General features: G+C 36.4%; 2 protein-coding genes across 2 annotated transcripts; both read right to left on the reverse strand.

The window, feature by feature from the left end:
• Positions 1-791: 791 nt before the first annotated feature.
• Positions 792-2,983, reverse strand: LOC146138694 (large ribosomal subunit protein eL24-like). Its single transcript, XM_083393480.1, has 4 exons — positions 2,927-2,983; positions 2,587-2,773; positions 1,472-1,608; positions 792-958 (listed from the first exon to the last, which is right to left on the reverse strand). Exons 1-4 carry the CDS (start codon positions 2,929-2,931, stop codon positions 823-825), a joined length of 465 nt encoding a protein of 154 aa, XP_083249606.1. The 5' UTR covers positions 2,932-2,983; the 3' UTR covers positions 792-822.
• Positions 2,984-4,424: 1,441 nt separating this feature from the next.
• Positions 4,425-13,135, reverse strand: LOC146138695 (mRNA-capping enzyme-like). The gene is made up of 15 exons (XM_083393392.1): positions 12,874-13,135; positions 12,302-12,385; positions 11,907-11,969; positions 11,675-11,839; positions 11,138-11,295; positions 10,549-10,601; positions 10,365-10,480; positions 9,753-9,921; positions 9,270-9,410; positions 8,519-8,697; positions 7,994-8,063; positions 6,911-7,078; positions 6,139-6,262; positions 5,211-5,294; positions 4,425-5,002 (listed from the first exon to the last, which is right to left on the reverse strand). Exons 1-15 carry the CDS (start codon positions 12,993-12,995, stop codon positions 4,890-4,892), a joined length of 1,809 nt encoding a protein of 602 aa, XP_083249518.1. The 5' UTR covers positions 12,996-13,135; the 3' UTR covers positions 4,425-4,889.
• Between the last annotated feature and the right edge of the window lie 3,143 nt (positions 13,136-16,278).

Below are 16,278 nucleotides of genomic sequence, written 5' to 3' on the forward strand. Positions count from 1 at the left end.
TGAACATCTATGCCAAAAATCTCACGTCTACTCACTGTATATGCATGCAAGGTTTCTCCCTGACTTAATGATCATTTCTACCGATGTCTATGTATTGGATCAGCTGTTCTTTCTCGTCTAAGTCAGTGGTAATAAACCGGGTGCCATTTCTAATGCTCAATTGCGCCAAGAGGTATTGAAGTATTGTTTTTTTGCTCTGTTGGCAAGTCTCTTTAATTATTTTTGCGCTATTAAAGTATAATAAATGAAATCACGATTATATGTATGGAGCAGCTGATGGTGTTGTTCCAGTTCATAGTAAGGTTTTCACAATTTTATTAATATTTTTAGGGAAGCATGTGCCTAAGCCAGTGGTTCTCGAACGTTTTTCTCTCGTGGCCCATTTTCGTTGCACAAAAGTTCTATGGCCCAATAATTTTAATGAAAGAACAAACTATAAAAAATGTTTATAACAAAAAATAGTGGGGCATATGTCAAAACGGATTATTTATTCAACCGTGTATTAGTGAGGAACTTGCTTCTGAACAATAAATTTCCGTTCATTTACATTCCTTCTCAATTCCTCCCCAAGCCAATTTTCCTGTAAAATTAAATATATAAATCTAGCTTTTTTAAATTGGTCTGTGGCCAACCTAAAATGTTCTTATGGCCCACTGGTCTAAGCCATCAAAGGTTGGGAACTACTGCTGTAACTACTATAATAACTATTTTGGCAAAACTTTCACTGGATTGAATAACCTTTCACCTAAAAACCTTAACCGTGCTCAAACAAATAACCAAAACAAACAAAGTGGTCTGAAAGTAGTCGAACGGCGATTTTATTTATCGTTTTCCTCCGACGCGTGGCGCAGCGGCGCGAACGTGCTTGGTCGACTTGGTCTTCTGTGGAGCCGTTTTCACTGAAGCCTTCGATGCTCGCTTAGTTGATTCCGTAGCGCGTTTTTTCTCTTTGGCGGCACTGCGGGGAAAAATTGAATTTAAATGCATTGCTTTTGCAAGTCAATCATGTAGCTGTATACGAACAATAATCCAAACATTTAAGTAAAACCCAGGTATATAAAATAATTTTTTTCAATACATTTGTGCAATTGTCGTGATAACTAAAAGTTCCAGAAATATTTTTACTACAAAGCAAACTTTTTCTTCAGTTTTTAAGATAAGAAAAGCAAACATTTTTTTGTACCCGTAAACGATTTCTAGAAACATGAAAAAACACAAATCTGTACTGTAACTTGATAATGAATTAAAAAGCCAAAAAGGTTGAGTAGATTAACATTATCTTAAATAGTCACTTTTACTTTACCCAAGCACTTCGCATTTCAGGTCTAGTGTTTATTTGTTAAAAGCAACAGGAGGGCGGTTACCTTTTTTACCCAACCATTTCCCATTTCAGTCCCAGTGTTTTAATTGTTAAAAGCAACAGGGTGGCCAGCAACAAATAAGATCTACAGTTATATAGCAAGTTGCTCACCGAATGGCCTGCTCCCTTTGGGCCTTACGCACTTCAGGTTTTTGGTTCCTCTTGGCAAGAATCTCACCCCAGGAAGCGCCCTGAATGGCGCGCTGGTGCTTGACATTCTTGCGGGAACGCTTCTTCGCTACTTCTTCCTGAATTTAGGAAAAAACAACTGAACAATGACAAGCTAATTTGGAAATAGGAAGTCCGTCCTACTACTATATAACTATAAAGGTTGAGTCTTGCTAGATTCCAGAACTGTGTGCAAACCTTAATTGAACATCTGCAACCTCAATATTTCGGCATGAAGTGCCATGAAATGCAGATTTAAGCTGCATAAATGTATTCTCGTGCAATATCCAAAGTTTCCAATCCGGTTGTGGTCTGCATTCTATGGCATGTGCACACAAACTGAGTTATACAACACAATCTTGATCCTACGTTAACTTTAAAACACCTTTGGTGTGTATAGATTCATTTGTACCACTGAGTTTTAAAATCCTCCAAAAACTAAAACATTGTCTGATATTTAAGTGCTACGACAAAATGCTTAAAAAATATCAGGTGTGCACCTGACACAGAATGCAGATTGGTGTTCCCCGAAGTCTACAATGGCACTTTGATCCAAGATCCACAATGCTAAAATAATATTTATTTTTCTTGTATTGGTTTTATGTACCATATGCCAAGAGCGCCAGATTTTGTTCTTATTTTTGCAACCAGGTTGCAATTTTTGACCTTTGGTTGTGCAATTTTTAAAGCATCTAGAAATTAGCAATATAAAAAACAGGATTTTAACTATTATTAATTTAGGGCACTGGTCTAGAATCCTACCACAACGCACATTATTTGAGTTAGGGTGCGGGTTAGCGTTTTGGGTAAGGGTGGGTCAAGTATTATTATTAAATAATGAATATAATAATACTTCACCCACCCTCACCCAAACGCCAACCCTAACTCAAATAATGTGCGTAGATTTAATAATTGTGGTAGGATTCTAGACCAGCGCCAATATAATAATACCTTACCCACCCCAACCTAAATAATGTGCGTTGATTTAATAATTGTCGCTGTGGTAGGATTATAGACCAGCGCCAAAATTAGCTACACAAAATAAGCTCATAAAATACCTGGACTCCCTTCTTATGCTTTCGCCTGTACAATACGGTCCAAGCGATTTTCCTTGGGTTCTTCTTGGCGAGAAACAAAGCCTGGCACTTTCCATTGAGCAGGTAAAAAGTTTTGCCGTCGATCCTGGCCATACGCTTGCCATGGCCAGGATAAATCTTCAGGCCACTGAATTGGCACAACTCGGTCCTGAAACGAAGTTAAAGTGAAGTCAGGAGTCTAAACGAAGTCCTATTATAGGAGATAAAGTACTGTGATATACTATAATTAACGTAAAGCGATTCTACGTTAGTTTTAACTCGTAATAAATACGATTAAGATTGATAATTTCTCGCAATGTACCTCATCTTGGAGTTGGAGTATAGAAAAGAGAGAGGCTGCTTGTAGACTACCCACACACGTTTTGTTTGTAGCGGTTCGCTGATCGATAGAAATTCCCCCAAATAGCAAACACTCTTAACTTACTTGTATTTTGATTTTTCTAGCTCTTGTTTCATCGATTTTTTTAGTTATGTATAGTAATAATATTAGTTATTGGTATAACAATAATAAATTAAAGATTTTTTAGTAAAAAGCTATCCTAAAAATATTAAATTTATATGTTTTTTACATATTCAAGTTTGCCAACTAATATCGTAAAACAATTCTTCTTTTTAGTGATTACTTGTTTTGGTACCAGTTTTTCATATCCGCAATGGTCTATTGCAGGGAGTCGAATCGGAACCGAACCGGAACTTTATGAACCGGTTTTGGGTCAATTTTTTTCGAACCGTAACCGAACCTGAACCGGATTTTATAAGATTTTAAGGAGCCGAACCGGAACTGAACCGAATAATTTGAAAGTACCTGAACCTTAACCGAACCCGAACCTGTAAATAAAAGCGGTTCGCTCCTGTATGACGTCACAACTTCTATTTTACAGAGTCAAGTTACGCCATGTTAAAGTTTTATGAAAAAAATATGAATATTGAGTGAAAAAATCGTTGATTTTTTGGATATTTCAATAATGTGTTACTGTTTTTTTAATAAGTCACGTAACTTGGATTAGATGACTTTTCAAAGATTATTCTCAACATTTATCGACCCACATTTTGAGATTTAACGCAAATTATATATCTGAACCGGAACTTTATGAACCGGTTTTGAAATAACGATGGTTGAACCGGAACTTTTAAATTCCTCCGAACCGAAACCGGAACTGAACCGGATTCCAAACAAATCCTTGAACCCGAACCGAACTTGAACCGGAAAAGTCAAACGGTTCGACTCCCTGGTCTATTGTCGCAGTTTTGACACCAAACTTTTGTCTTTCAATCTTAAGTCCTTTAACAAGTTTGTTAACACTTAACACCTCGCATGATGCGTATAAACTACGAAGTCTAGCCTTCAAAGAAATAGTACTAGGAGTTTACCAAACAAACTGTTTTTTTAAAGGAGGTTTTCAAAGGTTATTTATGTCAACAGTAAATTTGATTTTATATTTCAAAAATCAATTTATTCTGTTGGCTAAATGCTATATCTTAATATTCGAAAGATAGGCTACTTTTATTCATATTTGTTTCAGTGTATACATGTTTGATTGTTGAAGTGCTGAGAATACCGCCGTGCTGAATAGTTGATTTCCTAGCAATGTTTAGGTTTAGAACGTTGAGCAGGCCTTTATTTCCGCAATCAGCGATAGAACAACAACTTTACATTCGACGTTTTCTTTTTTGTCACATGGATGAGGTTTGTCTTACCCCATAATCTTTGGTAACCTGGTTTGATCTAGCCTTCTTAAAAATCTAGGCATTAAAAATAGCTCACTTATTTGCGAAAGAAACGTAACACAAAATTAAGGTAACCTTGTATTGAAAAAAATATAGCGCATACGTCGCGTAAAATACAGGAAAGTTCGTAGAGCACGAGTTATAGAGTGGTGGCAGCTTGTTGAACAACCGTTCAATCACGAAAGTGCCACCGGAACCGAATACAATAAACGCATGTTGAAAATCAAGACGAGCTGTTCTTAAGGTATTTGGTAAAGATTTTTTTTTGACAAAATAGCCCACAAAAAACCCTAAAAGTCGTTTTGTAAAATATCGATTTTCAGAAATAAACAGCGGCGGCCAACATTAGGATTCAATCCATAATAAAACAAACTGTCCTCACGGCGCAGTTAAAAAACAACGGAACGGAACAAAATGGAGGCAAGAAGACTACAGAGAACGCATCAAGTCACAGCTGTGAAGAAGGTAAAGTCCTGGAAGTTCGTTGTCGCCATCGAAATGTAGAGCTTGTGACCAAGTGTTGTTTCTTTCGCTTCTCATATCTTCTTAGGGGGCGTCCCGACCGGGGGCGGCATCAGAAACTCCCCGTTTCGTTTTCGCTTTCGAGGGGGCAGGTTCGATTGTTGTTGCGGGGGAGGGGGCTGTCCGACTATGACGTAACAAAGCGCAAGGATTGGATTGCAAGCATACAATTTATATTTGAGCGTATTTCCACAAGACCTACTTAGACGTTAGCATTATACTTTAATATTTTACAACAAAAATATATACTTCTACGTAAGGGTTAAGCCACTGAAAACTAACTATATTTTTATTTGCGTCCAAAGTTATTGCATTTTCTTTGAAGCTATAGTCACCTGTATTCTGCGACCTCAGTCTTTGATCGATCGCTTGGAAAAGCATTTCCTTAGTGACCGGGTGCTGGATGCTACCACAAACAGCTGTAAAATAAAAATAAAACTATCATCCTTTATAACAACTTCTAGCTAGTGCGACTTAGAAATATATCAACATATCGACATCCCGTATATCGAAGCTCATTGCTGCAAAATGGCATTCGCCTTTTTATGTATTTCATTTATGTTCGACAATAGATGCAAAAAAGCACAATAAATGCAATCAGAAATCAAATTTGAACTGGTGCTTTAGTTTACAAAAAATGCCCTACCGGAGTTATGTATTAAGTATTAACATCTTTTAACTTAATGTTTTTTCACCATTATTAAACTTAATAAGCATTGTTTTTTTTTTAACTCTTAATCGGTGCATTTTAAACTTTATGGGTACTTTTAAACAGTGTCTAGGTCAGGAGACACACTATTTTTCATGAAGGCTCAAATTAATTTTCGGATTTACGATCGCAGGCCGGATATAAATTTTTTGTCGAACTTATAACGAAGAAAAAGTAAATAACTATACGTAACAAAAACTTGTACAGTTTGAAATGTCATCGAAACTTATTTTTGAATTGCATGCGACCACATTTCAATTTATCTCAATTAAGAAACCATGACTGCGGCCTGTATTAATAAACCAGGCGAGTCGGATCTGGATCGCAGTTTTGATGACCCCTGGCCTAGTTAAAAAATATACGCATTAAAACTCGTGAATGGGCAGTCACACATGGACCAACCAAGAAAAAAATTTGTCAAAATGAGTGAAACTTTAATCGCTTGGTGCGTTGTAAGTCGGGCAAACAAAAGGGTCGCAAAAAAAGAAAAAGAATGAGAACCACTGGCCTATAGGTAAAAACTATACGCAGTTGGATATGCGCTGCAAACTCACACATGGCAGTGTTGTAGGAGTTTGGAAAGCTTTTGTCGGTTCTTTCCCTCATGAACTTCCACGATCCGTTGTCGAAAGTGCACTCGATGATCTTGTTGTTGTACTCCTTCAGTTCCTTCGTCACCTGCAAAAATTGACCATTGACAGGGTAGGGATTGCTTTTTATTTATATGGATAGATTAGAGGTCATGTCGTTGATAGAGTTGAAGTTACTTTTACCATAATAGCAAGTATTGTACCTTACAGCTTCAAACTTTATAAGGAAATATATATTTAGGTATACTATGCACGGATCTGGAATAGATAATGAATGTCAAAGTAAAAAAATCGAGCAAATCTATATCATCTAAAGTTAATGTCCGCTTAAAAGACATTAACTAAAGATGAAACGAGTATTTATCGAAACGTATTCATCTAAATCATGTCGATTTACTCCACCTTATTGGCTTTCAAGCAAAATATATATTATTGCTATATCAATTTGCCATTAGCACTTTTCATTTCGAATATAATTAGCCAAGTTTAAGTACTCGTTTTTTTAAATCATTTTTTACTATTCATAAGGCAAACTGAAATGCAAATAAACTAAAAAGGTCGAGAAACAGAGTAACAAGCTCATGAAATTTTACTTTATTAAAATATTTGTTCAAAAATCTAAAAAATGTATTAGAGGCGACGGAAAACATTAACTATAATTCTCGTTTAAAAAAAGTCGACATTTTTAATTACAAAGGCAGGGATATGACGACAAAAAAAAGGTTCCAACACTTACCTTCATCTTGGCAAAGGGCTGGTCGAGTTGGCCAACGTAGAGGAATCCGACTGTCGTTGGAACGAGACCGACTCCCTTCTCTGACTGCAACTTCATTCGGAAGTCGACGCTGTTGTGGGTTGCTGGCTTCCACTTCAGTATCTCGTCGTTGCGGCCTGGCTTGTACGTCTGCATGGCATTTGTTGCGTTAGATTGTTATGTAACTGGATTAAACTTTTAAGAAATAGGTTAAGGTTGGCAGAAGATTGATTGGAGTTGCCAATAATTTGCTACGTTTACTTGATTGTACGTCTGCCTTGGCGTTTGTTGCGTTAAAATTGCTATGAAACTGTACTGGGCTTGTAAAAAATAGGTCAAGGTTGGCAAAAAATCGCTTAAAATTGTCAATAACTTGCTTCGTTTACTGGATTGTAGTTCTTGTTTTCGAAGCTGGATTGTACTTGCACTGAAAGCCATCGCAGACTCACCGAATCTGTCGATCAATGATGCTTTCGGTGTGCTAATGATACTTAAGCCGTAATCGTTTATCAAAAAGCAGCTTCAGAAGGGCTAGATCACAGTTGTTAACACACATAGGTGTGTGCATGTTTTACTGGACTGTACTTCTGAGAAATCTTCCAAGGTTGGCAAAAGTCGTTTGAAATTGCCACGAACTAGTTTCGTTTGGTAAAAATTGGTTTAGTTTCCATTTAATCGAAAACCATTGTTCGCTTATTTTACTGAATCGGTCAAAACTGCATTAAGTTGGTTTTGAACTAAATCTGGTTGGTTAAAACTGCTTGCGTTTGTTAAACACAGCATTTATTGGAAACCAGAACATTGTTTATAGATCAACCGGTAAAAATTGCATTTAGTTAGTTAAGAACGGATTTTAAATTGTCTAAACTTTTTGGTAAAACACTGTAACCATCGAATTTATTAGGAAGGCATAACTGATAAAATTGCATTGAATTGAAGTGCCGATGGATAACTTTGTAAGCGATCCAGCAAAAAAATGCGGCATTTACAAAACGTAGCATACAAAATCCTGTCCGCGTGCATATGTACTTTTAACGATCGATAAGATAATTAGCATAAGCCTACGTCGATGGGATGTGCGGATGCGGGTTGAAAGATGAGTCCATCAACTTCGTGTGAGACCATACTCGTGAATCTAAGGGACGACAAACATAGACCACGTTCATTGTGTGTAGTCAGACTATTTACAAGGACCCATTTGTTGGGGCCATAATGAGACACTTATTTGAAAAGAAAGAATCATTAGAAAAGACCGGTTATAGTGTTTTGGGCAGAATTTTATTAACTCGGAAATAAACTGATGGGACATTAAAAAGCATACATTAAAGCTTTTTATGTATTGCTGTTTAGCTCAACATTTCATCAAAATTTTTCTTTTATTTGCATTTTACCAAAATCGATTGTTAAACTATTGATGAACGTTTTTTAGCTTTCGCGGGACGAAATAATAATATATTCACTAGGCTTAACTCTTCACCGCTGTTTTAAAGCACAAGATGTTTCTAGCATTACCACATTCTATTTTGAAAGTGTCTTGAAGCGTATTTAAACCTTAATGCCGGTTAGATTAACAATTACAAACATACCTACTTGCCATCCAACAGTTCTCGAGCCTGTGAGATGTCCCAGAACGCCTTCTTCCTGATGCTGAAGGGTTCCCTGCGTTTGTCGATCATTCCTTGTCTCATCTTTTCATGCCTTGGACCGATGATTTCCTTGTCAATGCATTCGAGACGTCGCTCGAAGTGGCAGTCGCCGACCGGTTGGCCCTGCGGAAAATCGTTAGGATAAAGTATATCTGGACCACCGACTGTCCGACTGCATTCCATAATTTGTGGCCGCCAAAGATTTTCGCCTATTTTTCCCTGAAATTCAGTAAATTAAAGGATAGAAATGCTATTTTTATTGTAAAACGACGATATTTTATGCCAATTCAGTCACTGGCGTGGTTTAAGGCAATTTTTACGCCAAAGACATTTTTGCGATAATGCACTGGAATACAATCGGGTCTGGCCCTATTCAACAGCGTTTTAATAACAAAAGTTAACACATAACTTACAGTTTTTAAATGACTTCGGCCTAAGTTGTTTAGACAGAAGTATTTTGATTAACTATCATTTTGGCTAATTGAGTTGTTTACCTTAATTTTAGCGCATAAAACAGTTCGAATCATTTTATTTTGATGTCAATGACTTGATTGAAGTTGTTTTGTAACTAGTGACTTGGACCGATAAAATTGACTTGTTACTTTACAAATGAATTAACGTGGATTCGATCCGCTCGAAAATATCCTTATATACAACATTGCTATAAACTATATGTCGTTGTTGTTTCGACTTACTGCAAACTTTACGATGTCGTAGATGAGATATCGCGGCACTTTCTCACCGTTGACAACGTCCACGATCATTTCGCCGTCTACTAACGTCTCCTTGAGCGAGTCGTTGAGATTTTTTCGCCTCGGAAAGTCAAGGTTTGGAATCTGTAATGATGATAGACTTGTTGTTGTACTGTCAGATTGTCAAAGAAAACGATTTTAAAATAAGAAGTTTTCTTTATAGAAATAGCGGTTACATACCAAACGATATAACCGGATTTTACTATAAATTAGAAAAAAAATACTTGGCAAGTATCCTAGTATTTATACAATATCCTACTTCTTGTTGTAGTTGTTTTTATACGAATATTACGATATATTAAGTTACTGCATAAAATGCTATTTTTAAACATTACTTAAAAACGGCACAATAGTTTCTATGCTACATTAATAGCATTTAAAGCATACATGGTGACATCTTAACCATATAATTAGTTGTGACTTTACCTTAAAAACGGCGTTATCTCTGTCCAGCATGTAGACCTGGTCTTTGCCATTGATCAACATGAGGTACCTGGCCCCATCAGCCTTCCAACTCACCATGTAGGACTTGTCCCTGACAAACTTCAGGTTGGAAATGGTCATGGAGACAGGCTGGGCACCAGGGAATCCTTTCCTGTAGAAAAAACATTTGTAGTCAGAAGCATTTGCAGTTAAAAAGGTTCCCGATGGAAATAGTGAAGGTGTCAAAAATCGATCGCAAACAGTTCTGAGTGTTTAAGGTAAGGAGGCAAAAACACACTTTTAAACAGTTTGGTTTCAATTTTTGTAAACAAATGTTCAAGTGGACAAAAACAGCAAACTTACACAAATTGTTTTAATTTTTTTTTACAATTCAGGGATTTTTTTGGCAGTTTTAGAAATTTCAAGAATCAAAGCCAGTAGTTTCAATGAAATAATCAATATTCACAGTGACTGGGAAATTGCGATTTTATTGAATATAATGGCTTTAATATTTTTATTGAAATCACTAAAAAACGGTGTATTGTGTTCCAAAGCCAGTAGCTTTTATATTGGTTTAACACTCAGATAAATGACATAGTTTGTTTTTCAACCTACTTTCTCCATCCGCACATTGACTGGGTAAGCTGCTGCACTTGTCGGAGAGTCGGCTGCGTGGAAACCTGTTCAACCCCAGGGGCCTCGGCATCTTCGATGAAAGGCTTTTTCTTTACCTAAACACGTCAAAATAAAAGGTAGTAAGATAAAGGTTCGGACCATGAGCTTTCTTTGGCTTACTTACGTTTACATGAAATTCGTTTGGTTCTGATATCGCGGCCCCATCATCGTCTACGCCTGTGGATTAAAAAATTGTATTGTAAAATAAATCTTGCCTAACTTGCTAGTTAACTCAACTCTAAGTGACTAAATGTCATTTGTCTTATTTTCATACATACAACACAAACATTTTGTAGACTTGTTTTTGTATTTAATTATTTACCTGGTGTAATACTAGTCTTAAGTTTGAAGGTTTCAGTAGACAGTGTGACTTCAGAAGGGCTACATCAGGGATGTCCAACCTTTTAGCAGATTGGTCCACATTGCCACTTTAAAAATTTTGATGGGCCACAAAATCTCTCAAATTAAAGGGGTGACGTCATAAGTTGCGTCATATCGTGACGTCATAAAACAACCTAACTTATAAACACCCGTTCTTCGAGAGTGAACTTATGCGCAAATATGCCAAAAATTTTAAGTTTTCACGTGTTTGGGCTGACATGCTGTATAAATGTATACAGATTGAAATTGTCAGATGAATCCAGAAGGCACATCAAAGTTATACAACAGAAAAAAGTGGTTCAGCTGCTAGCAATTGGTTTGTTGTTATTTACCTTGTGAGTCGTCTGATTCGGAATGCCACATAGGAAGCGGGGGTGCAGGGGGAGCATCCTCTCTTGCGCCGTAACGAGCAAACAGCTCTTCAATGTAATGGCCCTTAATTATTCCTGGAGGTCGCGCAGCCGAAAATGCGGAGTACGCTGCTTCAATACTAGAAACAAATTTACCAGTGAGTTTTTTGGATAAGAGAGTGTGTTGTAACCTTTTTTGGCTTGCGGCACCCTACATAAATTATAAATAGTTCGCAGCACCCTTTATTATATTTTTTGCTGAGTGGTACAATAAACAAGATTGAACTAGCACATTAACTGCGCAACAATGTTGATAAAACCTTTATAATTTTTGGCACTTTATCGTACATAAAAAAAATTGTATCAAGAAGCTTACCAATAGAGCAAGAATTGGAATCCTAAAAAATTGATATATCTCTTGGCACCCTTATGTGTTAAAAACAGAACCCCCATTGAGAACCACTGGATTAAGATCTATGCATGGCGGAACTAACTAGGAAAAAAATCACAGCTTTTTACCTCCAATCTAATTTTTCAACAAGGTATGCACATATCAGAAAGCCAGTTCTGTTGTAGCCGTGGGTGCAATGGATGCCGATAACAGAAAGTGGGTCCTTTCTGATCACTCGGTCACATAGGTCGACAAACAGCTTTGTCGTGTGTTCGTCAGGACACTCACCATGTCTGCGAATCACACAAAATAATTACATTTTTGCATTACACATCTTGTGGTCGCTGAAATTGGCCTTACCCACGACATTGGATCTTTTGGTGCAAAATTCCTTTGTTGGTGAATTCTCTTACATTGTAAAATCTACAAAGATAACATTTATATAACTACCCATTTGCAAAGTTTTGAAAGAACAAAAAACGTCGGAGTAGAAGGAGGCTCTTTTAAAAGGCTTATTGTTTGTTCGATAATAATTTTATAATAGAAAAATTAATTATAAACAGCCCTTAGGACAAATAGTTATGGATGTGATAATTGGTCTAATGCTTAAAATAATAAAGAACATTGTGGTTACAACAAATCATACTTTGTCAATTTAAAAGTGATTTTTTTTGCATTTTTATTCTTAATGCAAACCATGCCACCATGAAATAAAACATTGCTAGTCAAAAACCCTTAATTCTACAAAAACAAACCTTGTAGTGTACGTAAGGTCAATTATAAGCGAGAGTTTGACCTTGAGACCGGCAAGGTACATGAACAACATTTCTGGATTGAATCTGCACAAAAATGTAACCGTGGAAAACTGCTTATTGTCATACATTTATAGCAATAATTTATTTTTTGTATAAATGTAGAGTGAAAACAGTCAACATAAAGCTAAAATTTAAAGAACATAAGTGTATTTTAGGATATTATAAACAAAATGTAACTGTATTCCAGTCTGGATTTCATAGCACTTTAAGCCAAGATCATGGGTGTGCAGAACCAAAAGTTTTGGGTGTGCAGTTAGGTTTTTTGCATACCTTAGGTTGGAAATCCTACCAAAATTTATTTATTTCTTTAGAAAACATATCAGGTGTGTACATGCCGGTTCCAACAGAATGCAGCCTGGATTGTATTTATATTACTATGGCTTAGCTCATATTAAACTTGAACTGTCAAATGATTTTGAAATGCACAATACTTACTAAACGCACTTCATAACTATTGGATTTAACAGCAATTGACTTTCTGCAAACAATGAGATTTGCTATTACTTAAATACCTGCATTCTTCTGGTACTTTTGCATCGTATGTTGAATCCAAGGGCGTTTTAAAAGGAAGGAACTTCTCTGCGACTAACCCCCCTTTTCTAGGGCAGTTTAGCCACCTTGGTGGCACGGCCATAATTTAAAACACCTTTTTGTACAGTTGGTCGGGTTTGAACTGACTAATTTTATACAAACCGAACAAAAATGTACATTAATTAAAATGCCTTTGTACCAATAACTTACAGTTATTATATAACATAATTAGCAATTAATCAACACTGCAAAACCTATAGAAAACGAACTAACATTATATATTGCAATTGTAAATCAAATCAAAAGTCATTGGCATCAGAGCAACTATGATTTCCAATTTAAATATTAAATATGGCAGAATTAATGACCAAGTTTTTATCTTACAGCCAGAGTTAGCGCAGCTGCAACTCCGATTTCTAAAACTATTACGATTTACAATTCAATGCGTTCAGTGTCACAATGCTTTGGGTATGACATTATAAAGTGACTGTTTTACATAACTTTACATAAGTCAAGGAAACAGAACAGCGCCAGAACCAATCACGTTTTTTAATTTTCTGTAAATGAACACAAACGCAAGTTTAAATTAATTTAAGGGTTATATATTTTAACAGATAAGTTTGCAAGACAGGCATAATTTTCTCATTTTTGTTAATATAAGCGGCGGATTAATTAGATAGGCCGCACGGCTTTTTTTTGGTTGGCAAATATTGGCTACTGCAAAATGCAACTCGGCTGAATGTATAAATTCCCCCTAAAATAATAATGTTGAGGTTTTGTGTTAATCTATACATGATATACACGCACTATTTCACTTTCTTGTATTCGCATATAGTCTTAATAACACAGATATCTGACCCTGGATGAAATCTGCAGCCATTTGTGATGGCGACCATTGAAGAGTGCTGTCGGGAAGGATTATATTGAGTCTACTGCGAAGAGAAGGCCTCAGGATATCCAACTCAGTCCGACATTGGAAAGAGTTAGTTTCAGTGTTCTTTTTGTTTATGTTGGAAGAAATAGCCTTTCTTACTGCTACCCTGGATTTGGTGGGTTTCAAAATTTTGGAGGCGTAAGACTTTCTGGCAAGAAATTTGGAAGGAGTCGATTTTGTAAGTTTGGAAGAGGAAGAAAATTGTTTCATTGGGACCCTGGGAGTGGTCGATTTTAGTAGTTTGGAGGAAGATGTAGGCCTATTTTTAACTTCAAGTCTCGAAGGAGGAGATTTAGGTAGTTTGGAAGCAAAGGGAGCAGTTTTTACTGTGCCGACAGGATTCGATTTCAATTTTTTACGGGAAGAAACTGATTTTGGTGGAACTCTTCGAGATGTTGTTTTGGCTGTTTTAGAGGATGCCTCGTTTACTGGGACTTTGCGAAGATTCGCTTTTAATATTTCTGATGGAGAATCCGTTCTAAATGGGACTTTTGGTCCATTTGGTATCGGTTTGGAGGAAGCTAGTTTATTCATTGAAACTTTCGGACAAGTCTGCCTAACTGTTTTAGGAGAAGCTTGTTTTGCATGGCCTATTTGAGAAGTCGGTTTCGGTAATGTTGAGTAAACCTCCTTTTTTGGGACTCTTTGAGCTGTTGTTTTCACTATTTTGCAGGACGAATCTTTTACTGAGATGCTTGGCGAAGTCGGTTTAGATATATTAGTCAAAACTTCATTCTCTGGGACTTTCGGAAAAGTTTGATGGATTGTTTTTGAGGAAGACTCTTTCAATGGAGCGTTAGGGAAAATCTGTTTCAGTGTTTCCGGAATAGCTTCTTTTACTGGTTCTACCGGTGGAGCCTGTTTTGCTGGAACTCGTGGAGTAGTTGGTCTAAGTTGTTTTGAAGATGAAAATTCTCCTTCATGATGTCTCAAAGGAGGCGGTTTCACAGCTTTTAAGTAAGGCTTTTTTATAGAGACTCTCGGAGAAGCCTGTTTCAGTAATATCGAGGCGAAATCCTCTTCTACTTTGAATATGGAAGGAGGCGGTTTCAGTGTTTTAGAAGAACGAAAGGATGAATCCCACCCGACTTTTTCCGGTTTACTTGATTCGTCGGCGTCGCCAGCCGTTTGAAAATTGTAAGCGGAGGCGCGTTTCTTTTGCCCAAATCTGCCGTAAGTTTGTGTGGACGAAACCGCGGTAGCGTTCTCATTTGTCTGAGTTGAAATGTCGCTGCTGCAATTTGCCGTCTGCGTTGATACGTTTGCTGATTTCGAAGGGCGTTTTACTTTGCGCGAGGATCGCTTTTGGTCTTGTCTTGCGGTTGCATTCTTGCGTCGTAAACATCTGCTGAATGGACATAAGAAGGCAAGGAGGATAGCCCAGCAACGGGCTTTGCCCGCTTCTTCTTTCTCGTCAATCCTTGGAAAAGGAAAAAAATCGTAAAGGTTTTAATCGCTGCAGTGGTCTAAACTTTGATGCCGTAAATCGCCCAAAAGGTAACTGGTAGGCCTAGTCATCAATAAATTTTCTATAGGGCAATAAAAAAAAAACTTTTTATTTAAAAGATTTTAAGAAAATAAAACGAATGGAATTTTGTATTATGAATTTTACTGCTTTTGTTTCATGAATTATAACTTGTCTTCACTCGCAAGCCTTTGTAGTTTCGCGTAAAACACTTTGAAAGAAGTAATCCAATGTAAACATTACTTGAATTTTACCTGTATAGAAATATCCACGTTCAAAAGCAATCTAATTTCAGGTGGGTTTTAAAGTTTAAACATTCCGAAGAAGTCATGTAACCATGGACTTGTCATCCAGATTACTTGCAATCTACAGAATAACATATATCAAAATATTATTGCAAAGCGTAATATTACGCATGCAGACTTGGACAACTAGATAATTCTAGTTTTCTTAGTCAACAAATTAGAGCAAAATGCAGCTAATTTTAATTATAATCTTATTTGTGAATTGCTTATGTGCTCTAATTCTAGTTCTAATCTAATTTAGAAAAACTAAAATGCTCTAATTTTAATCCAAATTTAAATAGCTAAAATAAATCTAGTTGTCCAAGTCTGAACACAGCCTTCCTTTTTAATAGCGCTTAAAATCAGGTCCTTAACTTTGTGCTATGTTAAGCGAAATTTGATGCTAGTATGCATTACAAATATATTTTGTACAATAAAAATAGACACATTTTTGGTATAAAAATTAATTATTTATTACAAAAATGGCTACAAAATATAAAATGAATTCTACAAATTACCTTTTCATCGAAATAAATTTGTTAAAATTGTAAATTTTCCATTCGCGAGGCTTGTCAGATAACTGCTCCGTTAATTTAACAAAAAGTGTAAAATAAAACTAATAACGTTTATTGTTTAAGACAGATTGTGACGTCACTTTGTAAGCATACCCAGTACCAAGTTGAACATGAAATGAACTGAAATG

This window comes from Ascidiella aspersa, chromosome 7, assembly GCF_963924565.1.
Source record: "Ascidiella aspersa chromosome 7, kaAscAspe10.2, whole genome shotgun sequence".
NCBI classification, from domain to species: domain Eukaryota; kingdom Metazoa; phylum Chordata; class Ascidiacea; order Phlebobranchia; family Ascidiidae; genus Ascidiella; species Ascidiella aspersa.